Genomic DNA, 25,540 nt, shown 5'->3' on the forward strand with positions numbered 1-25,540 from the left:
ACAGGGCTTTGAAATCTGTACAGCATACAGCTATCTAAGGATAAACACTGATGTTTTTGATTTTAAAATAATATTTATTTTCCCTTAAGGCCTGAATTCCATCTTGATATACTTCTAATTACTGTAATGAGATGCATGTCACTCTTAGCTCTGTGAGTTGTTCCTACCATGGTCGTTGTATCTGGCCAGGTCTTTGGGGTCAATGTAGAGGTCGTGGTCGGTGTCCAGTTCCCAGAACTTGCAGTAGATGACATAGAAGTGCTCATAGGAGAAGTAGTCAGTGATCTGGTTGATGTCGTCCTCCTCCTCGAGCAGGGCCAGGGTCTGTAGGAAGTTGCTCCTGCGCAGCTCCATCATGGTCATACGACCCGTCCACGAACGGTTCACCACGTAGAATATCCGCTGGATCACCTGAGATAACAAAGCGTCAAAATAGTGCTGATTAATAGAGTGAATCAAGAATCAAACGTCAGACTCAGCACAATTACAGTGAGAGCAAGAAAATGATTATTATAGACACTGTTGGGCCTCAGAGCACCATCTAGTGCGGTGGTTCCCAACTGGTCCAGCCACAGGGTCCAGATTTCTTCTTAGTCATTAGTTCAAGGTCCACACAGTTTAATATATTCAGCGTCATACTTGTGTTTGGCCATGTTGTCGGGCTGGTTTGCTGTCTCTGTCAAGTAGCTGTCTGTTAGTCACTCACTCTACTGCAGGAAACAGCACTTCAAAATAAAAGCTCTATGCCAGAAATTCACTGGACTTAAAAATAAAGTGTGTTTTTTACAAACTTGACACATTTGTGAGTCGTTTGCAGTCCATTTGGATTGTATTTGCGACCCACTTTTGGACCGTGAACCAACAGTTGGGAATCTCTGATCTCGTGGGCCACAGAGGCATTAATAATTTATAAATTAACAAAGTAAATTTACACTGCTAGTTATTTTTATATCCACATGTACTAGAAAAATTCACAGAAATAAAAAACGGCAAATTAAAATTCATATCAATGACCAGTATTGTTTGAATGTCACCAAGCCAATCACGCCACCATCAGGTAGAGACAAAGATTTTTTGCCACTGTTAGCTTGCTGACGTTCGGTGCAACCTGTAGTTCACTTCGTAGAGTGTGCGCCCCCTGTAGGCTGAGTCCTTGGAAGCAGCCTGAGTTTGATTCCAACCCCTGACCTTTTGTGTCTCATCCCCCTTTCCTGTCACTCTCTACCTGCTCTATGATAAAGGCACTAAAAAGCCCTAATCTTATAAGAAAAAACTATAAAAACCTAGCTAACGTGCGCTTTACCTCAGTGATACAAAATAGTTCGGTTTTTGAAACGAAACAGAAATGTGGGAAACAACCCTGCACCAGTAAAGCCTCCAAAGGTTGTGGTGAGGAAATATGACCCTGAATACATTATTATTATTATAATGCATTTTATTTATAGGTGCCTTTCAAAGCACTCATGACACCTTATGAGACAAAGTTTTTTAAAAAAGAAAGAAAGCAATGTACCCATAGATCCTTAAATCGACAAAAATCATAATTATAAATATCGGGTTTAAAATAATCATAAGTGCAAGTCTTAATATGGGTGTCACCATTAAATCAGACTGGCTTGAAAAGGTGTGTTTTCAGACGGGATCTGAAACAGGAAAGGGAGTCAATATGTCGACTGTCGTGGGGTAGAGAGTTCCAGAGGCCGGGGGCAGACACCTGAAGGCTCTAGAACCCATGGTAGTCAAGCGGGCAGATGGTGATGTGAGCTGGCTTGCAGAAGAGGATCTAAGAGTACAAGGGTGTGTGTGTAGATATGAAAGAGTTCAGACAGGTGGGAAGGGGCCTGATTATGAAGGGCCTTAAAGGTGAGAAGCAGAATCTGGAGATCGATGTCATATCTAACAGGAAGCCAGTGAAGCTGCTGGAGAACAGGAGTGATATGATCTTTGGAAGGGGTTCTAGTAATGATATGGGTGGTTGAATTCTGGAGCAACTGGAGTTTATGAGGACACTTGAGAGGAAGACCAAAGAGGACAGAAATGCATTAATCAATACGAGACACAACCAAAGAATGAACGAGGATAGCAGTGCTCTGAGGTGTCAGTGACGGTTGAAGACGACTGATAGTTCATAGTGAAAGTATGCAAACCTAAAAGGATGACACTCTGAGGTGATGGACGGACTTTGGAGTTGTTAATGTTTGAGAGAAACTGTGCGGATTAGCCAAAGTAGATTATTGGCAGGCAGTGATGTTGAGCTGAGAGCACAGTGTGTTGAATGTGGTAAAATCCTGTCAAATGAGGTGCTATAACCATCAGTGCTCCAGAAACACATTAACACAAAGAAAAGTTGGGAAGCCAAAAGAATATTTCCCAAGTAAAAGGGACGGGCTTCAGGCACAATAGAAAGTCATCACATCATTAAAAGCTAACAGTGCAAAACATATTTAACGCCAAGTTTATTTTTTCTCCTTTTTTATCATGCTCTGATACTTTCTTATTTATTTGGATGGTGGTCCATGGAATTTTGTACGGCAAGTTACCGTTACGGTTTTCAGTCAGTCACTTTCTCTGTCCCTAAAGGTAATTGGTTAAGCAGCAGAGGGACACAAAACACAGGATAAAAGCACATTGTACATGAACACATCATCTAAATAAGTTAAAACAATTTAAAGTGAATAAACATAGACCATTTGAGAGATGCCAGAGGTGTTGTAATGCTTGCGTATCTGCAAGTTTGGCTATTGTCAGTCTTAAAAAAGGATCCAGAAGGAGAGGTCTGACACCATGATGGGAGCCGTCAGCCTGCCTGGACTCTGCTTTCACTCTATGAAAATAGCATGAAACTCACATGGGATCTTTCCAAGCCCTGTCATCTGCACTTATTAACATATTCCTCATCTTTCCATGAGGCTGACGTGCCGTCAATTCATCCACAACTTGTATTTCTGTCCTCATTAATAATCAGAGTACGACAGGTCTTTAGCATACAATGGAAACAAGGGGGTCCGTGCTCCCTGTCCCTGAAACACAACACTTAGGCTTAGTAAAGAGCGGATTAGCACCCATTTCCTGGTACATGGACCTCCCAGGGCTACTAATGTCTCATACAGTAGCGGGTCAGCTGGCCTAAACTGAAGGAAGTGTCTTAATATGGGCATGTGGAGGGTAGCAGTGTTTCCGTGACGTCCCCTGACGCGTTCGAGCACGGATTTCTCTACATCCCTGCACCTCTACGCAGCAAACCCTCAACTTCCAAAACACGTGGTGCAGCTGTCCCGATCTACATAGACACACACACACACACACACACACACACACAGTGTGCTGCTTAAGTTACTAGATGTGCACAGAGGCAGTTTTGCTGACAATGTAGGAGGAGTAAATTCTGGGAAGTCACTGATGCATCACACAGTGCAGTGGTGGGAGAAATATTTAAATTCTTAAGTGAAATGTTCTTATTTTTAAAAATAGCAAAATTTACTTGAATAAAAATACAGGTGTATTATCAGCAAAAATGTACTTAAGGTATCAACAGTAAAACTAGTTACTGATGACCACTTTGGGAGTTATATTATTGTATTTCATTAGTGGATTACATTTCATTGAAGTAGCTTGTCAAGGTGGGTCTTATTTTAACTGTTCTATGTGTGTTGGACAGTTTACTCCATAATAATGCATCATATTTTATAATTTCAACAAATGTTTTACACGATAAATCTGTAATTTGTAAAGCTATTATTAAGTGAAGATGTCAAATATATGTAGTGGGGTAAAAGGTACAATATAAAGTATAAAGGACAGAAGTATAAAGTTGCAGAAAATGGAGATAATAACCATAATATACATGTACATCAAAAATAAACTCAAAAGACTGTATTTGGTTACTTTCCACCACTGTCACAGCATCACATTTATAAGACATTTTATATCCCTTTTTAACTCCTATTTGATTTTGTAATGAAATCACTAGTATTTATACATTTTTTGTATTTTTTCATTTCAATGTTTCATACTTTCAATGTTGTAAAATGTGCTTTTCTTCATTGTGTGTAACTGTGACCTTCGATACATCAAGTGTGACCACTAGGACAACATTAGGACTGAAGCAAATGTTTTGAAGGTTGATAATCAACATTTAAATCAGTACTTGAATGTTTGTTTTTTTGTTTTGTTTTTTCACCAGTAAAAACAGAGGAAACTGAAAGGAAGTGGCCAGTGTCAGACAGGTATGAGGCCAGTATCCTTAGCGCAATCATTGACCCTCGCTTCAAGCACTTAAATTGGCTATTTGACGAAGAAAATGAACAGGTGAGAGGAATCGTAGATGGTTATCTATGGCTGGAAACTACATCTAGAGACTGGGCCTGATCCACAGCATTCAAGTTATTTATAACAAAGAGAAACACTGTGTGCAATAGTCCACCTTCCACCTTCTCTTCCACCTTCTCTTCCCCCTCTCTATCACTCTCTCCATCACACACGCAGCAGTGCTAAGTTCTACCAAAGTCAGTTTGGATTTGGGTGGTTGATTAGCATACATAAATATGCTTAATTACTATTTCACCTCCCCAAGCCCCAGAGCCCCGGATCCCGTTGTGTCACATCGAAGCTTTGAATATTCACAGGTAATTATCACGGAAGAATGGCAACTGAGAAATGACATTCAAGACAGCCCTAGAGAACACTACTAATGTGTAACACCATCTCATGTTTAGCTTCACTTGCTAATTTACTTTTATATAATAATGTACATTTCCCTTAATTATACTTGGATAATGGACAAGAAGCTGTAGCTATAACCATCCCAGCAGACTAATAAAAGCTAATGACTCAATGATAGTGATCTCACCGTTACATTAAGTTCTCTTGCTTTGGTCCGAATCAGGAACTATTTTGCCTTGAGTTGGTTTGTGGTTTAATGGCAGCATTTACAAGCGGACCAGATCAAATACCTTGCACGAGAAAGCTGCTCTTGATTGGTCAGAATTTCCATGTGGGAAAAATCCAGGAAGTAAACAAGACGTTGAAGAAGAGTACACTTGCAAGATAAATGTGACACTTTCTAATGTCACAATGGAGGGACAACTACGCAGGTTGATTTTAGCGCTGCTCATCGTGGACTATATTGCTGTCATTGTTCATTTTAGTCAAACCATACAGTTTGAAAACGAGGCGCGGCTCCAACTAGAAAACAATGTTTTGATGCATTGGATGTGCTGAATGTGCATATTAAGGCAGTACAGGAAGAGGCGCACATTAATAATCCTCCAGGACTGTAACATGCTCATGTTTAACCCAAACAATGTGTCATGTGACTGCAGTTGGTTCTGATCCAGGTCGGAACACGTTCTCACCACAAACGAACTGCATCAGAATTCAGTTGTAACCGGGCCGAGACCACCTCTTGAAGAAGGTCTTGGTCCGGCTGTTTTGGTGCGCACCAGCGTGTGATTGCTGTGTTCACACCTGCCCCAACAAACTCCACTTAGGGGGGCAAACAAACTTGAATTCAACTGAACCGAACCAAACAGGGCAGGTGTGAAAGCACCCTAAGATACCCTATCATAAAAAAACATAGAGAGGACAGCCATTATCATTTTTCATTTACCGTTGTGATGTAGCGGGAATGGAATTCAGGTGCATCCTTCAGAAATGTGAGTCCAGGATGTGTATCCACTATGTCCTGATCAAAACACAAACAGGAAGAAAAAGAATTTGTGGTAAATACAGACGAAAGGGCTGAGATTTGAAATGCTGTGTTGCTCATCAGACTGATGGATCTTGATCAGACATGTACCTGCAGTAAAGGGATGAAGTCTTCCTGCTCCAGGTAGTTACAGCTGGGTTTGGCTAGCAGGGAGATAAACCTTGATGCATCATCGTGGCAACTGTGCAACAACCTGTGGGAAAGGTTTGTATAATGTCATTTTAATATGACCAGATGAGAGTTATGATATCATATTTCTGAGACTTAGATGAACATGAGGTCCGTCTTACTTCCTCCAGGTTGCAACGAAAGAGTGAACAGAGACAAAGCCTGTCCTCTCACCGCCAGCTGAGTAGAACATGGGGGCCTTCCAGTAAAGTGGACACCCGCATGCCTGAACAGAGAGACAGACAACACCACAATTACCTTACCCTGAAAAACAATTGTGTTCTGTTCTCCACCACAGTGTGTGTTCCTCAGAGTCAGTGATCACATTGCTTGGAAAGCAAATATTAAAAAAAACAGCACTGGAGGCCAATGATTTCTGAAGAAACAGAACTCTTTCCATGGAAGAAATCAGTGTAGTTACTTCAAGTTCAAACATGAAAACACTGATGTTCATCTCACACATCACTGCAAGTTAATCCTTAATCTCCTTATATGCTTTTATCATACCTAAAAGCAAGTTCATTAAGATTATTTAAAAAAAAACAACAGTAAAGGGTGTTTCTAAAATTCTGAACAATATATTGTCCGTTGATAATCAGCTGACCTTTGCAATCTTGCCCATTTCATATATGTCAGCCTTCTCCTCCTCAAACTCAGCGAACGCCGCCTCGATGGCAGCGATGGCTGCGTCATGGTTGGTGGCCGGGCCCATGGCAGGGAGCCCACGGGGGTAGTAGAACCTGGGAATGTTGATGGCAGGGGGAGGAGGGGTGACTATCACTGGAGCTGGTGGAGGGCTGGGAGAGCGTGGAGCGGGGGTGGGAGTGGCTGTGGCCAAGGCAGGGGCTGGTGGAGGTGTGCCTGGTTTCTTCTCTGGTTTGGATTGGACCTGAAAAGAGAGAAGGGAGATCATGAATGGCAATGGACGAGCAGGGTTGGGCGATTACCTGTGGTGGTCATTTTACATCTCGTGTGCAGCTCTTTTGAAAGGAGCAGTGTGTAGGATTTAGTGGCACTGAAGGATAAGGATTGTAGATGAGCTCCTGGTTAGAATTCCTTCAGTGTTCATTGTTTGGGAGATTACAAATTATCCACATAGGTCTCTTCCTCTCCAAAACAACCGTACCAGATGATTGAAACCAGTAAAAACACTGAATAAAGCGGTTTCACGTTACAAATCAGTGGTTCTTCAGTGCTGTTTGGCTCGTCGTGGTTGGGCTGCTAGCCCAGCACCTGCTAATGCTGACTGTGGAGATAAAATCCAAACTCGCTCATCTGTTTCAGACCGCCATGAAGGTCATGGGGAAGAAGGAACACCAATCCCTCCAGACACTGTATGAGCAGTATGTTCTCAGACAAGCTCAGAGAATACTGTCTGACTCTTTCCCACATTCTCAACGCTGAGTATGAGCCTTTACCTTCAAGCAGATGATCCAGGATGCTCAAATCTAAACTGAATCGTTTTTAAAATTCATTTGTGCCAACCTCAAATCAGATTTTAAATAGTGTCATTTGACGGTGTAGGGGTAGTGTTGTGTTTTGCTTATGGCACTCTGCTGTGTGCTGGTGTTATGTGCAATACATGAGTGGCTGATGTGCAATACTGTTATGTGTACTATGTGTAGTAGGTGTTTTTATGTTTTCGTCATGATGTATGCTTTTCATTTCTTCTGGACCATTATTGTAAGGCAGTAATACTTGTGCAGCTCCTGAGTCCAAGACAAATTTCTCAATGGGTACAATAAAGTACAGTATCGTATTGTATTGTATCGTAATGTGTGGTCACTTTCTTCCTCTGATAACTTAAGATCCAAACATTGGCAGAGGTGGTTAAAAACACTGAATAAAGTGGTTTCCACTGACATTTCAGGTATTAGCTGAGCTGTTGACTACCTTTAAGCAGTGAAATTTATTATTTATTTCTTTTTACTTGAAGGCTCGATTTGTTTATGTATGCTACAGTGATGTGTTTTCCACAGAGCTCTACGCTGCGAGCATTTTACTCGCATTTGCGACTAGAAATAGTTTTGTGCGAGCAAAAGAAATCATTCAGGAGCAGGCTGCGCGAGTACAGATTTCAACCAGCCGCAGGAACGAAAGGCGAATCCTGCCGGTTGTGGGTTGAACGAGGGTCACAGACAGGAATACGGCAGAGCGCTATGGCCACTGCAAGATAACACGGCTTACCAGTGACTGAGAAGTCCGGCTCCAGGTCCAATAATTTCCTCTTCGTTGGTGTCATGACTGCCCAGAAGTACCTGAACAGCCGAGCCGTGGCGGCACACAGGTATGTGACATGTCAGAGGAGAAACGAGCCGTTCACATTTCCACAAACCTCACCGCACTTAAGGGACCGTTCTTTACTTGTCAGGTGAGGAGGGTAACTGGTTGATTTTTATTTTATTTATTTATTTTATTTTGATCCCCCCCTATGTTAATCACTTATTGATGCTGTTTTTGAAGTATGAATAAGTCAAAAAGTAATTTATTCCATTGAAATATCAGTGATGTATTATAGAAAAGTGATTTATCTTTTTATAAATGACAAAAGGCACATCTGCCTCATTTTCACTGTGGTATCGTGATACTACTCAGAACCGTGATACTTTCACTGGTATCGTACCGTGGGTCCCGATTTTGGTACCGTGACAACACTACCTGGTCTCCCAACCAACCTAAAAATAATGTACTGGAATGTATCCCAATGTGATAACACATACCTTTGTTACACATCCCTTTTTCACAATGTAAAATAATTTAAAAAAAAAAACAAAACGGGTACATACTGTTTAAAAAAGAATAATGAGGAAAGATGGTTCTAGGTCATACTTTTTGTATCTGCAAGTATAATTATACTGTATTCTTTTTTTTTACTGGTAATTGGTTGTCTGCTTGCAATTAACGCTTTAATAAAAAAATAAATAAAAAAAAAAAAAAATCAGTGTTATTAGGTTGCTGTTCGGCAACATGGCAGTCTCCTTAGACAAGGACCTGCTCCAATATAGATATAAACGGCTCATTCTAAGGTAACAAAAACATGAGGATTCTTATTTTCAGGTGATAATACCCTAAAGAAAAATTCATATAATATATTCCATTTCTGCCAATATATCCCTTAACCCTTTCACACTGGACTGTTAATCTTTTGTCTGCTGCAATTTAGATTAAAAACGTTTTTAATTCCATCTGACTGAAACACCACAGGTATGGTATCAATGAAAGCTTGACTGTGGCTATTATTATTCAGATCAGAGCTACACTCTTGCATTGCATGACAGTTATATTACTACATGATTCTGACCAGATCCAAATGTATAACATTCTTTTCCTAAATCCATATTCATTTTTATGGGATGCGCCTAAGTACAAAAATTAAGCCCTCTTTTTTTAGAGCTGAAGACGAGACACAACCTCACTTTAGGAGGATAAATACCCATGGTGAGGGATTTAGTGGAAACTCCCAGTGAGTCATAAAAATATGTATAAACAATGAGAGACTTTTTTTTTAATAGTCTTAGCACTTAAGACTTATTTAAATGGCTGGCACAAAGAGCTCCAGGTGGCAAAAGACTGTGGCAGTGAGCACGATGTTGGGCTCAGTTTATCCTAATCTCTGGAGCTAGCTAATAGAGCAAAAATAAATAACGCTCATGGCAACACTTCTGCTGTATTTATAATGGTTTAATGAAACCATTTAAGCTTTGGACAACACTGTGGTTACAAAAAAGGGCCTTCTGGGTAATATGCAGTAATGCATGCATGAAAAAATGTATTATTAGTCTTAGACTGGGGAGAAGTGGTTTAAAATTGAAGTCCTCCAAAATACCAAGTCTGATACTCAAGACAAAACTCACTTCATGGAGCAGAGACAGTAAAACTGCACCCATACCCAGAGGTCAGGAAGACCTCTGAACAGAATTATTCTATTATCAACATCCTCCGTTATCTAATTCACAAAACAATTTACACTGCCAGCAATGACAAGATGAGATGTCCAATACAAGACCATGTATGGTGACGTGGAGAGTTACAATTACACAAGGCGATAAGGAACGACCTGAAACGAGAATTTAATTAAAAACGCTTAATCAAAACTACTCAGTGTGTTGGAGCTCCCTGGTGTGTTTGGTGTGTGTCTCCTCGGGGTCCTCCATACTGTGTGTACTGAGCAGGACAGCTGTAGCGGTCCTCCCCCTCCCACTCTCCTTCACAGAGTTCATTCTATCACTCTATTCCTGCACCTCCTGCCCTATTAATACCCTGCTGCTATCTGCCTCAGAATAGTTTGTCGTCCCTGGCATGTCACTCTGTGTGTATGAAAGCAACAAGATGAATCTACTGTATGTGTGTGTGTGTATAATACAACATCTGTGAACACATATGTGTAAAAGAGAGAGACAATGAAAGAAATGATACATTTAGAGATTTGAGTATATTTTTGTGTGTATAAGATATTTCTCATGAGTGTGCAGAAAGCGCATACGTCCAAATTCGCACCCCGTGCATCCTGCCTACAGCACCGACTGACCTGTTGCTGCTGGAAGGACTTGAGTCTCTTCTTGAAGCGTGAGGGGAGGACAAAGTCACACCCCCTGGCCAGAAAGGCCAGCTCCCCCCTCAAGTCAGGGTCCCGGCGTAACGACGTCTCCTTGATCATCATGGTGGGGGCCGAGAGACGTAACCCCCCACCAGACACGGCCACCGGTGCGGCTACTGACACGGCGACTACAGACTGACCAGCTTGCCTGGCAACAAAACAACCGCTGAGAGGAGTGGACTGTAGTAAAGAAGTCCACTTAACAGCTTAGATATCCAGTAACCGAACACCTCAGGAGAGCATGTGTGTGATTTCAGGCAAAACGCCCTTTGACAATCACTCACGCTCACAAAATTTCTCTCCTCCAGGCTCCACTTGCATGTACAGGCTCCCAAAGCGGTGTCCTGTAAAGCAGTAATCCAGCAGTGTATCTGTGTAAAGAGATGTTCCTTAAGACTCCCGTGCTGCTGTGCAGGCCGGGAGGCAGAACCATGGTACTGGGCTGTTTTATGCCCGATCACAGCCCCGAACAGCAGCTTGTCCCTGGGGTTGAACACCTCTGAGGTCCCCCTGTCAGCTCAGGATGTATGTATTTGGTGCAGTCTCGCTGGTGCCTGCCGTTCCAAGCTGGGCTCTGACAAACTGCACTGAGAAACATGAGCCATGCCGGGCTCTGGCAACACACACACACATACACACACACACACACACACACACACACACATTGCACACTGGCTGTCCTGAGCATTAGGGTGGGGGTGAGGGGGGTGGGGACGGGGATGGGGAGGGGGTGAGGCTATGGTGCATATCTGTGTGTAGTGTTTTGCAGGATCTGAGCCCTCCTCAGTCCTAAAGTTAGCCAGTGGGAAGTTACGACTCAAAGTGAGTCGGATTCATATCATTTAAGCGCAGACAGGAAGCTAAGGTCAGCGCTTCACCGCGAGGGAGCTGGACTAGTAAGCTGAAATGTTTTCATAGAGGTAATTCAGGATGGAGTGATGAATCAGCGGGCAAAGCACCTGTTGTTGTATCTGTTGACATACAGTAATTCCGCTGGGCTTGCCTGGAAACTTAAAAGAGGCATTCCCTTTTACTACAGCATTTAAATCTTTAAAATCCATGAGTGTAAGAACAGTCACTCTTGATTATAAACTTAAATATTCAATCACGCAATTAGTTAAGAAACTGTCATAAAATAATTTAAAATGCTCATAACAACCTACAATAAGGCTACAACAAATGACGATTTCCATTATGATTGATCTGATAATTAGTTTATTGAATAACTGTTTAATTGTTCAGCCTATTATCCTCCTGAGACCTGAGCTTTTGTTTGATATGCATTTTTAATTTGTCCTAGTCATTTGGGATTAGTAGGACCTGATAAGTATAAAAAACAAAGCATTGTCTTTTAACAGTAAGTTTTTGGGGAAAAAAATGTCCTTATATCGGGACATTGGGTTTATTTGTAATAATCACAATTGTGTAATCAATTATAAAACTGTTTATTTCAATGGCTGAACACTGTTGTGTAAAAGCAGAAATTATAAACAATGCAACATTTGTTCAAAGTTTTGTAATTATATGGGTCAGAGGTCACTATTCAAATTTAAAACTATTCAAAACTATTCATTTTAATGCCTGAACATGGCTGTGCAAAAACAGAAATTGCAAATAATGTGACATTTCTAAAAGTCTTGTGATTTGTTCATTCTCTATGAATTTTCCTTGCTCCATAATCCAAGCTAGGAATGTGCTTTTTGTCTGTAGTAACAGTCTGTCACGCCTTATAGGCCTGTAAAATGCTGCAATAATACAATAATAAGCCCTAATGTCCTCAAACTAGATAATAATAGAGTCCAGTTGTCCACAAACGGGATGATAACAAAGTCCCATTGTGCATGAGTAAGTATTTCATAAAACTGTTCATTTTTTTGGCCATATCACTACAAATCTTATTGAGCATAAATAAGCTAGTTTCAATCATAAAATTGTAGTAAGTGTAAGTGTTGGGATCAGGTGCACATTGACTTGGCAGAGATGGCTGCCATCTTGTTTTTACATGGAATAGTGTAGTGCAGTTAAGCTACCACTAGATGGCACATAAATGCGTCCTCCAATGAGGACAACAGGTCTGAGTTAGGCAGAATAAAGTTTAAGGTGCAGTAAACCAAAAATGATGTCAAAAAAATTCCATCACAATTTTTTGTAGTGCAATGTGATCTTTTCACATTGCTTGTTTTGGCAAAAAAAAAAAGGTTGCTCTTTTTTTGTTCGGTCGATCAAGTAATTGGTTTCATCCACAATTGTATAATCTCTGCAGTCCAATACCTTAAGATATTCAGTTTACAGTTATATGAATCATCATATCTAATAAGCTGGACACCAGGGACCAGGCATTTTTTTCTGTTATTTTACTCATCTATTAACTATCTAATCATTTTAGGTCTATTCTTGATTGACACCTGCCAAAAGACTATAGCCATGAGAAGAATGTGGGTTTCTTTTCTGATGCTTTTGGCACACAGGTGCAAAATAAAATGGAGCTGTGGTTAAATTCTTACACATAAAGCAAGTCTTTGGTACATCCTTGGTGAATTAGCATTTATAGTTTTCGTTAATTAATAGTGAGTATAAATAGTTAAGAGCATAAATTGCCAATACAACATCCTCCTGCCAGGAAGCGCTGAGACTGCCCTTCCTCACAGCTATGCCGGATCAGGCCAGAACCCCTTCAGTGCCAAGCAACACCAGTCTGAGACCTGACAGTGCAAGAGGGGATCCCTCAGGACAGCCAGGAGTGACCTATTTTAAACTTGTCCAGCTAAAATCCCTCCAAGACGAAGACACTACACCAAATGTCTGCCGTGTAACTGTTTACACATACTGTACCATGTATATCAGTGCTGTCAAAGAAAAGGAAACCCTCAATTTCTCAGAATCTGTTGGCGCAGTAAACACAGATTCCACTGCGGTTGTGTTTCAGAGCAAGTGCCTTCTAGTGCTATACTGGGCTCTATGTGTATAGTAACTCATAAAACAGAGGGGTATATTTCAGTAGAAATATATCAGAGCTGCTGGATAAAAACTTTTCAGGGATGAGGGAAACAGATTTTCACACTTCCTGGGGTCATGAGGTGGACTGAGAACTTTGAGTCCCCTTTCCACTCCTCCACAAAAATGTGTTTTTCCTCTGTTTATGTCCCCTAAAATGTGTGACCTTGAGTTTATCACTGGAGAGAAGTGATCACATTCCTCTACTGAAGGGGGCGATGTCTGTGCACTTTCCTAAAATCTGAGATTCAAATGGATGCCGGGCACATTAGATCAGGTATGTCACTAATACAAAAGCCAATCACTGTAAAATACATGAAACACATTTGACAGGGGAACAGAGTGCAACACAACACCAGCAAAAAACCCTGAAACTTACTGTGCAGAGCAGAGTTAGCATCAGCAGAGTGAAAGTTTTGACAGAAAACATGGTGGTGTGTGCGGTTTTTGAATGTGGACCAGAACTTGGAGCTTCACTCATCTGATTCTGCGTCTAACTAAGGCTCAAACATGTCTGGCTAAATCTCGTCAATGTTTTCTCTGAGGCCACATCTGCACTACAAATCTTGAGTGCAGTGACTTAAAAAAAGTGTTTTAAAACAAAAGTGATCACCGCACACAAGAGCGTCTAAGCTTCACTTCAGAAATAATGTCCGTCCATAATAACACGCCTGAAAACGCTTATCACATGACCAGTTACATACACTGAGCATGCACCTGCTGGTATAAACAGGAAGTGGATTGCCTACGCTGTGGTTGCTTGATTAGTTACAGAAAATACTATGGAAATGGAAAAAAGTAGGATCAGATTTCTTTGCTTGGACTGACAACGAGATGGAACCGACATGGCTGCGGAAAACAGATTGGGAGCAGCTACAAAGCGGGCTCTCTGAAGCCAATTTTTCCAAGTGGCCACTCGCGGTATTGCAGAGAAAAAAATCCCCTGCGGTCCAAAAAGCATTTTCCTCACAGAGCACCATTGTAAAAGAGATGTCTGTAAAACTGTTGACAGGACACCTCAAACTGCAAACAAGGTTGGGAATGTAGGACCTGACAAGTATTAGAAACTAAGTATCGTCCTCTAACGGTAAGTAGTTTTTGGGGAAGAAAAGATGTCATCATATGGGGACGATGGGTTTATTTGTAATAGTCACAAGTGTGTAATAAATAAAAAACTGTTTCAATTATTTCAATAGCTGAACATTGTTGTGCAAAGTCCCAATGTCCTCAAACAAGACAATAATTTAGTCCTAATGTCCTTAAACAAGTAATTCCTAATTAACAGCATGTTGGCTTGTTGCTATTGCTAACATTGGTAAAATTTGTACGCAAAATCAAACTACAGATGTTATTTAGCACAAGTAATTAAAGGATCTATATGTAAGAAATCTAAAGCAAATAGTCGTAAAATCATCCTAATATGTCACAGAGACTAATGAATAATGTTCATATAACATACTAATCTCATGGACAACAATAGTACAGCCAGAATATTCACATTTAAAAAACATTTTTACAGTCTGCAAATCATGTTTATGTTTTGAATGTGTGTTTTGGCCTGCTGCGCCACCCACTGCCATCTACCAGTCACACAGTCAGTAGAGTCTCAGCCAGACGTTGCGCTAGACTTTTTCGTTGCCGGTCATTTTGACCGACAGGGTCATAAAAATCCAGTCATAATCTATTTTTACCGGTCATTTTAATTTTCATTTTTAAATGATAATAAAGATATTCAAAGACATTTAGTTTTCGTTTGTTCGTTTTTAATAAATCCAACAAGCAAGTTATAAAGTGTGCATTAATAAGGACATGAACGAAAAGATGAACAGACATCCACACACCCGTGCCATTAGGCTTCGCCCTGGACGGCTCTAACGCGTCACTAACTCGTCCGGTGTGTCCAGGGCGTTATGTAGTTATGCCTGTAGGCTCGGTGACACAAAATTAAACTTGTAATGAAGTGATTATGGTATTGAAAAATGTGTTCAGTTATGCACTGTTGTGTTATTTTAAATTATAAACATGGTATTTTCTCCTCACGTTCCTCAGTGCGTGCTGTTGTTATTTTATTTTGAAAATTGGCTGGAGTCTCTCGTCTTTTCTGTGTCCGAGCTCGCAGCTCCCGTGAAAAATGGACCAGACGCCGAACTGAAGCGCTGCCTCTGCGGGCGCTCCGCTCTGCTCAGCGGCCTGTGTGGACAGTGAGATAGGTTAACATGGGCGCTGACTGAAAACTGCCTCCGCTGCTGGGCGCCGTGCTTCGGTTCCACGTCCGGTGTGTCCAGGACGTTATGTCAACAACGCTACATGAAGCAGATGAATGACTTTTTCCCTGCAGCGTGAAAACGGCAGCCACTTAAACCACTGACTGTGCACTCTGCCGCCAAGTGGGCAGGGGTGGTAATTGCAACCAGTCAAAATGACCGACGGCCTTCAGATTTTCCGGTCATTGTTGTAAAAAACGGTCAATGACCAAGAATATCTGGTTAACGTGACCCCTGGTCTCAGCATCAGTTACAGTTACGACTGAGCTACAGCAGCATGGCAAGCAGCGTTAGCAGTGTCCCGGTACATAGCATTAGCAGCCGGCTCCTCCTCCGCTGACACGACTCGTGGCAGTATTTTGAATTTGAGTGCAAGTAACCGTTTTGGCCACATTCTTACATACAGCGCCTTTAAGTTTTAACTACAGAAATTGATCAGGTTTTGGACCTTGTCCACTTCTGTGTTGGGATCAGCTGTACACTGAGCATATAAGTGTCCACAAACGAGGACAACAGGTCTAAGTTAAGTAGAATAGAGAAGTAGAGAGGTATAAGGTGCAGGAAACCCAAAACGTGATGTCCACAGGAGGACAAGCATTTTTACATACTGTAACATGTGTCTGGAGGAGGAATTTAAGGGGTTAAAATAACTAAAATTAGGAGCTTTTCCAACAACAGTGGCACGCTACTTTCATGCTTTTCAGATTCAGATTCAGATTCAGAATACTTTATTAATCCCCGGGGGGAAATTGTTTTTGTTCCAATGCTCCGTGCAAAGTGGAAATAGAAATACAGCATGAATGGAAACAAGAGATAAAGATGAAGATATAAATAAGATACTAAAATAGACAATGAAATAAATAAAATAAAATATTAAAGTAGACAATAAAATAAAATAAATAATAAAATAGTAAAGTAGACAATCTGAAATATATACAATATACAATGAAATGGTTGTAGCGTTATAAATTAAATAAGAATGAGTAATTATATTGTGTGTGTTTTGTTTGTTTTTGTTTTATAAATAGCCAAATGAGTCCGATCATCAGAGGGAGGAGTTGTATAGTTTAATGGCCACAGGTAAGAATGACTTCCTGTGGCTCTCAGTGGTGCATTTTTTTCTAATGATTCTTCTCCTGCTTTTCTACTATATACTACACGGAGGAGTTCCTGTTCCTGCTATCCTTATGAGCCATGTTCCTGTATGTATTTAATCACTTAGTAAACAGTTGAACATGGTGTGTCAATAACGGATGAGCAACAGCTCTCTCACACCAGACATTTTAAATGTGTCCATGTGTGCGACTGACTTTCCAGAGAAATAAATGAGTCACCTTGGGTTTTTAGGGTAACTCCTCTCAGCTCCCTGTACGCCCTACCGAATTCTTTGGAACAACCACACTCTGTACAGAAGCCAAGGTCACATACCAATCCCACACACACACACTCACTCGTACTGACACGCACATTGTCTGCTTTCTGGCCACTTCTCACCTCCGTGCTGTGGGGGGAAACATTATACAATCACTATCTCGTGTCTATCAACAAATGAGCACGATCTGAGGAGAGCTGTCTCACCAGCTTTTCGTGTCATGTTGAATCCCCCCCTTCTCTCTCCCTGTCTGTCTGATCACTGAAACTTAGTTCCCACCACCTCATCTGCACTGCCTCATCCACTGTAGCGATGCACTTGTGATATCATAAATCTCTGTATAAAGAGATTTGTGTGTATGTGTGTGTGTGTGTGTGTCCGTGTGTGTGTGTGTAAAGGGAGCCATAACAGATGCCGTTGGGCAGCTGTGTGCTCTTTTCCTGCCTGACTGACAGTCGGTGTAACCCTGCCCTCTAAGAAAGCCTCCGCTGGGTCCTAAAACAGGCCTCTCTAAGAAACTTGAGTGCTAAACTTCACTCCACCTTTTAAAATATTTGTCACTTTGGCACAACAGCGTAATTAATAAAATGGCTAATTTATCCATGGTGTGGGAACCAGCTCCTTTAAAAGATTCTTAGAGGTTCCACTACAGTATGTGGGACAGTAGCCGCAGTCTGCTCTGGTAACATGAAAACAAGCTGTGGGACAAACTGTTCCCAATGGGAGGGATACATAAGGTCGGCATCAGTGAGGTGTGGGTCACTTCTGCTGTCACATAAATGCACTACCTATCCAGTACCAGACACAGTGAGTGACTAACTGGTGAACACTGAGGAGCATTTAGCAGCTAAAGAGCCACATGTTTCCCTCAGGAGTTGGAGGAGACCAAAACAGAGCTAAAAAAGGACCGTGAACACTGGACTTAAGCCCACTTTGCAACAGGATGAAACTGTTTCAGAACGTTGCAGAGAAAAGTTGCACTCACTATCACTATCCTCATTCATATTTTAAGAAGCTACAAATTATATTCAGCCACAAAATAAGCCTGAAGAGCTGGAAATCAGAGCAGAAGTACCGAGAGTTGTTGCATAGAGATGATGCAGTGTCTCATCTGGTTGCATTGGTGTGAACCGGCAGGTTTTCCTAACTTTGCAGAACTGTGTGTTGCAAGGCAGTACATTCATGAGGTGACCAGAAACTCTGCAGCTGCACTGTGGTGCTACAGATCAAATCCCAGATGTAAAAGAACATGATTGCTTCGTACAGACCACAGCAAAAATCACATCATTTATATTTAAAAATATTTTCCAGTGAAAATAAAATGCAAAAATGGAAAGTTTTCACTAAAACTGCAACTATCTATATTAAATTTAAATGGTTATGTCATTGTTAAGTTTTCAGCTTGCTCTGCTGCCCTCAAGTGGCCAAAAAAAGAGTGAATAAATAAATTATTACAGTTTTAATGATAAAAATAAAAACAGGGCACATAATGGTAAAAATATGTCTCTTTAAAGCAACATTTACCTTTCTGGAAATTTTACGCTTTTCTTTGTTTAGGTTAAAATTCTATTAATAAGCTGATGGCACACTAAAATGTAAGTGAATTCCACCAGAGATACAAACTCAGAATTATACCAGTCTCATATGGTCCTAAGAAAACTCCAAGCATGGCCAAATCATTCTCGTCCTGTCTGTCTTCCCCACGTGGAGGCCTCCGACTGACGTAAAAAGGTGCAAGAAAGCTAAGAGTAGCTTTAATGTCTGTGTCTCCCCCCCCAAAAAAACCCAGTCTGCTAGGATTGGTCAGCATTTCTGGGTTCTCAGTGCACCATCATTGCAGCTGGGGAGTGTCTGTAACAGCACTGTAGGAGCAGTTTCTACATTAATATGGTATAGTTATGACATCACAACTTCACAGAAGTCCTGACAGCTCATTTAAAGACACAATATTTGAATACAGCTTGTGTGCATTTCTTAGTGGATTGAGCGTTTTGATACTTCACTGTATTTTTAGAACACCTGTACCTGCTTTAGGATAATAAAAGAAAAGAAATCTGAATTTTTACAGTATAGGACCTTTAAGATGCTCGTTTAGGGAGCGAGGAGGCAGGAGAGTAGATGAGAGGAATGTAGAATAGAGGACAAAAAGGGTTGATGGAAGTTAAAGCGGGGGTTAGGGGTTTAGCAACAGGTGTATATGGTGTATGTGAGTGTGTGTTGAGTGTTATGTCTGCAAGTGCTTTCCTCTGCCCACACAGACCTAATCCAACCCCACTGCCGCAGGAACAGGTGAGTCAGCAGCCTTCACGGCATCGATCAAATACACGCATGATGGGAAGAGCGCAGAGGCCGGAGCGGAGGATCAGCTGTCCCACAACAACTGTCGCCTTCCCCCAACTGTTAAATACCCACTGGACGTGCACACATGCCATCCTAAAGGGTTTAATTAGCATACATGTACTGATATATGTGTTCAATTTACCAGGCGTAGCATCTGCGCGAGTGTGTGTGTGGGTGTGCACGTATGCCTCGATGAATTCTCTGAACAGGAACCGCTTCTTCCAGAAGAGGAGAAGCCGAATAGTGTGAACATAACAACTTCCTAAACACACACACACACCTGCTCCGTCAAAGTAGCTGTCTGCTGTGTGTAAAATTATCTGTGTAAATATAGACACCGATTTCATGTTTATTTCTGCTTCAGGCACCGGGCAGACTTCACACACTTATACATGGCTGCACACGTGACAACACACACGTGCCCGTGCACACTAATAACTTTGTCAAGTTAATTGGATATTAAACCTATAAGTATTTGCTTTTCTATTGTACAAACTTTCTATAACCCAAATGCAAAATACAAGTATTTACATTTTTTAATGGCATTTATAACTACATTAAAAAAGCCTCCCTTTAAACAAGCTAAATATTACAATTATTCTATTATTTGTGCATATTTTTAAGTGTTTTCCCACTGAGTTTCTATGTTAATAAATCAATTATTTAATAATAAGATTACTGTAATCATGACTGCATTGGCCAGTGATGTTATGCGTGTCAGCCTTATATTTTTATGTGACGTTATTTTTAATACGTGCAGTCAAACCAACTGCCCACTGGGACAAATAAAGTTTAAACTTGAACCTGATATCATTGAAATAGGCAACCCCCCCCCTCCCCTCGATTATACACACGCTCACTTTAGCCCAGGCATGCCAAATGCCATCTCCATGGCGATAACCCTTTCCCTGGATTGAGTGGCGGGTGGAATGCTCCCAGGGTTACCGTGCCAACAGCAGGAAACGCAGTTCACATCGCAGCTCCATTCTTTATTCCCAGTCTCACTTCCTCTCAAGAAGGACACATGCGCGCGCGCGCACACACACACACACACACACACACACACACACACACACACAAAGTTGCCTTGGGAACCTCCTCTCCAAACTGCGGAGAATGAACCAAGATCAAGAGCTGCCTCCGTGATAGATGAAGTGAATCAGTGCCTGTCACGGTCTACCTCACATCCGAATCGGAGGAGGACGACATGGGAACAGTTAAAGACCCAGCTGCTGTCGGAGTGGAGGCAGAGGCCCGTCCTGTAATAAAAATGTCACAGGCTCAAATACCACAGCAGCCAAAGTCCCGGTATTGTAAATAATGAAAGTGTCATAACATATCTGGTGATATCCTTATTTCACATCAGCACGGAACAGGAACAAACATAAAGGAGACTCTGCCACCACCAGCCAAGGAATCCATAAAATATATATTTATAGTTTCCTTGCCACCCGTCGGTTTGTATTGAACATTTTGTTGCTAGTAGCAACAACTACGAGAACAACTCTGCAGCATTTGCTGTTTACATCCACTGACTTCTCAGATGTGTGACTAAGCACAGCCTGTGATCTACTACAAATACAAATGCCCTTGTTAGAGCATTATCTGTAGGTATTATTATCTCTATTTATAACAGCACTTTTGTGGATTTGTTTTTATGTGAACAATTAATGCTGACCACGCTAGACATTATATTAGCTGTCTGATTTGTCTGTAATGCTATAACAACATTCTAAGGCAGGCCTATTTGCGGCCCACATCTGGCCCAGAAGCAACCTCTGAGTGGCCCGGCTAGGGATGGGTACCGAGACCCAGGGGGCAAAATCAATCAAGACCGTAGTGTTAATAAGCTCTGACATTATTGGCTCTTTTTAATCTCATTTCAACTTCATCACTTCTAACATCATTTTGATTTCATCTTCTCACAATCTAGAGTCACCAATTAATCTGCATGTCTTTGGACTGTGGGAGGAAGCCGGAGTACCTGGAGGGGTATCGGCCCTTCTCCCCCAGGTGTAACATCAGCCTGCCTTTTACCTCGTATGCACCCTCCCAGTGTCATTCTGAATAAATGCATCACATTAAGACGTGTAAAATAAACCCAGAAATTTGAAGATAACAAAGCTGCCTCAATAATCACAGGAGGAGAAGCTTCATGCTATGGAGATGTTTACAGAATCCTCTACTTCTGCCTATTTCTGGGAGGGTTGCCTAGCTACATGACCAGCTAACCTGCCCCGTCAATCACCTCCCTCCACAGGAACAGCAGCCTGTCAACGAGTAATCTTTAATAACAACAAACTCCAGGGCTGCGTCGGCCAGCTTGGCTTTTCATATTTATACACGCGGCTACCGGGGCAGGTTTTGCATTACCTTCGCGAGGCTATCTTAAGATTTAGAGTAAGTGAGCTAATCCTACATCAGCAATTGGGATGAGCCTGAGCCTGAGCATGGAACTGCAGCGAGGGAGCTGTCAATAGTGTGCAGAGAGAGAGACCTCCCGCAGCCAATGGCAGAGCGGATCAGCTCGTGTTTCCTCTCTTTTTCAGACAGAAGAGTAAAGATAGACAGGAATGTTAGGGAGGGAGGAATGCGTCAGCGTGGAGAAGTAACCTGTGCACAAGCCACGTTCTGCTGCAGCCCTGAGATATTATTAACAAATCACAGTAGGAGAGGGTCAGATAGTAGTGAAGAATGTGCATAGAAAAAGCAGAAGAATGCACAAGAGGAATGCTAAAAATGATGTTGCATAAGTAATGATCCTACCCTGCAGATGCTGCACTAAGCAAAACACCATAACATCCCTTTGCCATGTATCTCCAGGAGTATTTCTCCACTTATTTTTGTGCATTCTGGTGAATTTCATGCATCAATTTGTGTGTTTTCTGCATCAATTTAAGGTGAAAATGTCATTAATTTCACCACAATAAAAGTCTTCTGCTACTGTCGTGTTTATACTGGGGGAAAGAGGTGCAAATGCACATTCAAAAAATTGAGCGGGACGTGTCTTGTCCCCTGAGTCCCCCTTGAAATCCACACCTATGAATTCAAGCACACAACAAAAAACAATAGCCTTTAGAAACACTTTTCTTTAACCCTGAATAGAATGTATCTTGCACCACCCTTTCCTCCCAACAGTCACTTCATCATGATGTCACAATCACGGCAGATTGTTTTATTGTTTCAACACAGGGGCAGTTAAAAGCTCTGAATGCAGCTTAAGACACAGAAGAATCTGATTTGGATCCACACACACTAGTGTCAGTTCACAGATCAGCCTGTAGATGGAGCTACAGATCCTCTCCACACCACAAACCAGTCCTGAGTTTGGCCTGCGAGCCCACACAGCACCCTGAGGTACAGTAGGGGCTGCGAGTCGCTAGAGGGTAGCAGCTCTCCGCTTGTAACCACGTCTGATCTGTCCGACGCCGAGCCAGGATCTGACAGGAGATGCTGGTTTCTGCTGCCTTTGATCCCGGCAGCTTCAGCTCCCTCATCTCGTCTCATTACATTCCTGAAATCACCTCGGCTGACAGAGAGGTTTGGCGATCTATAAGCATGTGGTTTTCATCATACAAAGTGGGAACCATGGCTTCGAGTTTCATTCTTATGCAAACAGCTTTAACAGAAGTAAACACAGGCAGATTTGTGGTTAGTAACACACTGCAAGACGTGCAATAACTCTGATGTGCTTGTTCTAGAAAACTTAAGGACATAGGCTGGGTAAACCGTGAAGTCACTGTCTACTTCATCTGGTGAGTGTTTCAGCGCTGATGCAGTTTTCTGGAGAAACCCCCGGCCCAGTCTGGGTGGAGCTGGGTGAAGGGTGAGTTCAAAGGGAGAAGTTAAACAGGGAGACTGCAGGAAGATGGGTGGGGGGGTGAAGGGTGGGGTCAGCAACACCCAAGCTCACCGAGTCATAATGCTCTGGAACACTGGCAAACTATTTCACATGGAAACAAACAGCCAGGCACACCCACACACCGACGCGGCTCAGGATTCTGAAATAAACCTAAAACACATCCAGTCTCCATCTGACTCCCCTGGTGCCGCGATTCTGTGACGGAGCCCCCCCACCCATCAGCCAATCATATTGCACAACTGATATTCTTAGGGGTAGGGGAGTCCCCCCAGCTCCCCTGCTATCTACTGCTTACAACCATGTTGTGGTGGTTTCCATGGCGATGCAGAGGGAGGCCTGGAGAGTTGCGCAGCATTGCCTCCCACTGACCTGAAAACTTTTCTGCCTATAAGCATCTGTGCAAGTGTACGCACTCCAACAAAGCACACTGCACTGGGAACAGCAGTTGGATGATATCCCAGCCTGCACTGGGAGTGGTGAATCATGATGTCACTTGCTTAAAAGTGCTGTGTGTGTGTGCGTGTGCAAGAATCTCCGAGGCCAAATGTGTAAAGTTAATGAACTCCACCACTTCTCGGTGTGTGTGTGTGTGGATGTGCGATTCGCGAGCATGTGTGTATCAAAGGGTGGTGAATATTCCATTGTCCGCGCTAACCTTGGATGGTATGAGCTGTGTTGGAAAAGTCCTCGCACACATAGCAACACAGGCCCCTGTGTGTGTGTTTGTATAAATGAATGCATTCATCTGTGTGCTAGTGCACCTAGGTCGAAGCAGGCGTCTTTCCCTGCTTGGCGGAGGTTCCCACTGTGACCTTATTTCCTGTGGAAGCAGCCGAAGAATGATGTCATCCTGCGCCGACCCAAAGTCAACAACTGTACGCTGCAGGGCACCCCCCCTCGCCGACTCCATCCCCCTCCCCCAGCACCACAAGTCTCTTTGTCATCTCCGCTATTTTTCTACGCCTGCTCCTCTTCTTCTTCTCCTCTAACTTCTTCTGAATTCCTTTTCTCTCTTAGTCAACTTCTCCGATGACAAAAAAATTCTCCCCCCTGCTGCCTCACACAGACATTCATTCATTCATTCCACTTTCCTGTCTTGCTGTTATTTCCTCTCTATCTCCACGTTTGTCTCTATCGCTCCTTCTATCATGTTTTCAAGGCTCCAGAAGCCAAAAAGTAGCAGGTCTCTGTCAAAAAGGTCAACAGTTTCTTTTCTCAGCTCTAATGGTTAAAAAATATGGGCAGAAAGAGTCAGGAGGAGGAACACTCATCCCTCCCTCAACAACAAGCTGAATTGCCCTTGAGTAGCACTTATCTCCTGAACACTTTAATGAAGGCTGTGACTCATGGAGGAGGACTGTGCACTGTTATTTCAGATGAGAAAGTAAGAGAACTGTGTGACTATGAAACACTGGTTCCTCCACAAACTAACTCCACTTTCATTAAGTAAATCGTAAACTGTCTTTGACAAAGCAGCACAGGTACAGACTTTTTGTTTAACCTTGATTCTGGTTTAGCTGCAAAAAAATTAAATTTAAAAAAAAAAAAAAGAAAAAAATCTTGTTTTGAAGGGTGTGTAATCGCACATGCAAGTTTTAACAGCGCTCAACAGGACATGAGAACAGTGCCTGTTATTTGATGTGTTGCAGTCTTACTAAGACACAGTATGCTGCTTTTTACAGTGTGTTATTACATTGCTGCTACAAAGGCAAATTTATTCCACTGACACGCAGCTTTTCCATCTGGCAATGGACATGTTGGCAGATATAACCCAAAAAAATGTTAATTTTTCATGTTTCAATCGACCCTTTCTTAGTCCCATCCCTTTTCGCTTTGTGCTCCAATATCAGTTGAGCAAGCTTCATATTTTTAGATGCAATATGTGATATGCTATGCTTTGTGAAACATTAAAGATGTAAAGTAACTTTAGTGTTATTTATTTGGATATACGCAACATCATTGTGAATACATCCTTCCGCCGCATAATGTAGATCTTGCTGTTGGCCTTTTCAGAGCTGCAGCTGGCTGAACAGAACTATTGCTGCCATGTAAACATGCACGATATAAATTGGACTGATGAATTATCGGTGGATAGTGGGATATTTTTATAAGTATGCAATATTTCAATACTTTAAATCATAGCCGACAAATAGTGCTGATAATACAAGGCCAGACTGCTTTCATTGTCTTAACAAGGGCAGCATCTACACACCTGAAGATGTACCGTAGATGTACT

The 25,540-nt window shown here is 42.0% G+C and overlaps 1 protein-coding gene across 5 annotated transcripts in view; it reads right to left on the minus strand.

The window, feature by feature from the left end:
• Positions 1-25,540, minus strand: part of ppp2r3a (protein phosphatase 2, regulatory subunit B'', alpha) — a 117,555-nt gene that overhangs the window by 7,269 nt on the left and 84,746 nt on the right. For 4 of the 5 annotated variants that reach the window (XM_049597173.1, XM_049597172.1, XM_049597175.1 and 1 more), the window contains 5 exons: positions 6,480-6,764; positions 5,998-6,101; positions 5,798-5,900; positions 5,609-5,683; positions 168-411 (listed from right to left, as the gene is read on the minus strand). In XM_049597173.1, the coding sequence (XP_049453130.1) occupies positions 168-411; positions 5,609-5,683; positions 5,798-5,900; positions 5,998-6,101; positions 6,480-6,764 (811 nt within the window). Of the gene's footprint in view, positions 1-167; positions 412-5,608; positions 5,684-5,797; positions 5,901-5,997; positions 6,102-6,479; positions 6,765-10,403; positions 11,018-25,540 lie in introns of those variants that run through there. The other variant, XM_049597176.1, reaches the window with a different exon arrangement.

This window comes from Epinephelus fuscoguttatus, linkage group LG14 (genome assembly GCF_011397635.1).
Source record: "Epinephelus fuscoguttatus linkage group LG14, E.fuscoguttatus.final_Chr_v1".
NCBI classification, from domain to species: Eukaryota; Metazoa; Chordata; class Actinopteri; order Perciformes; family Serranidae; genus Epinephelus; species Epinephelus fuscoguttatus.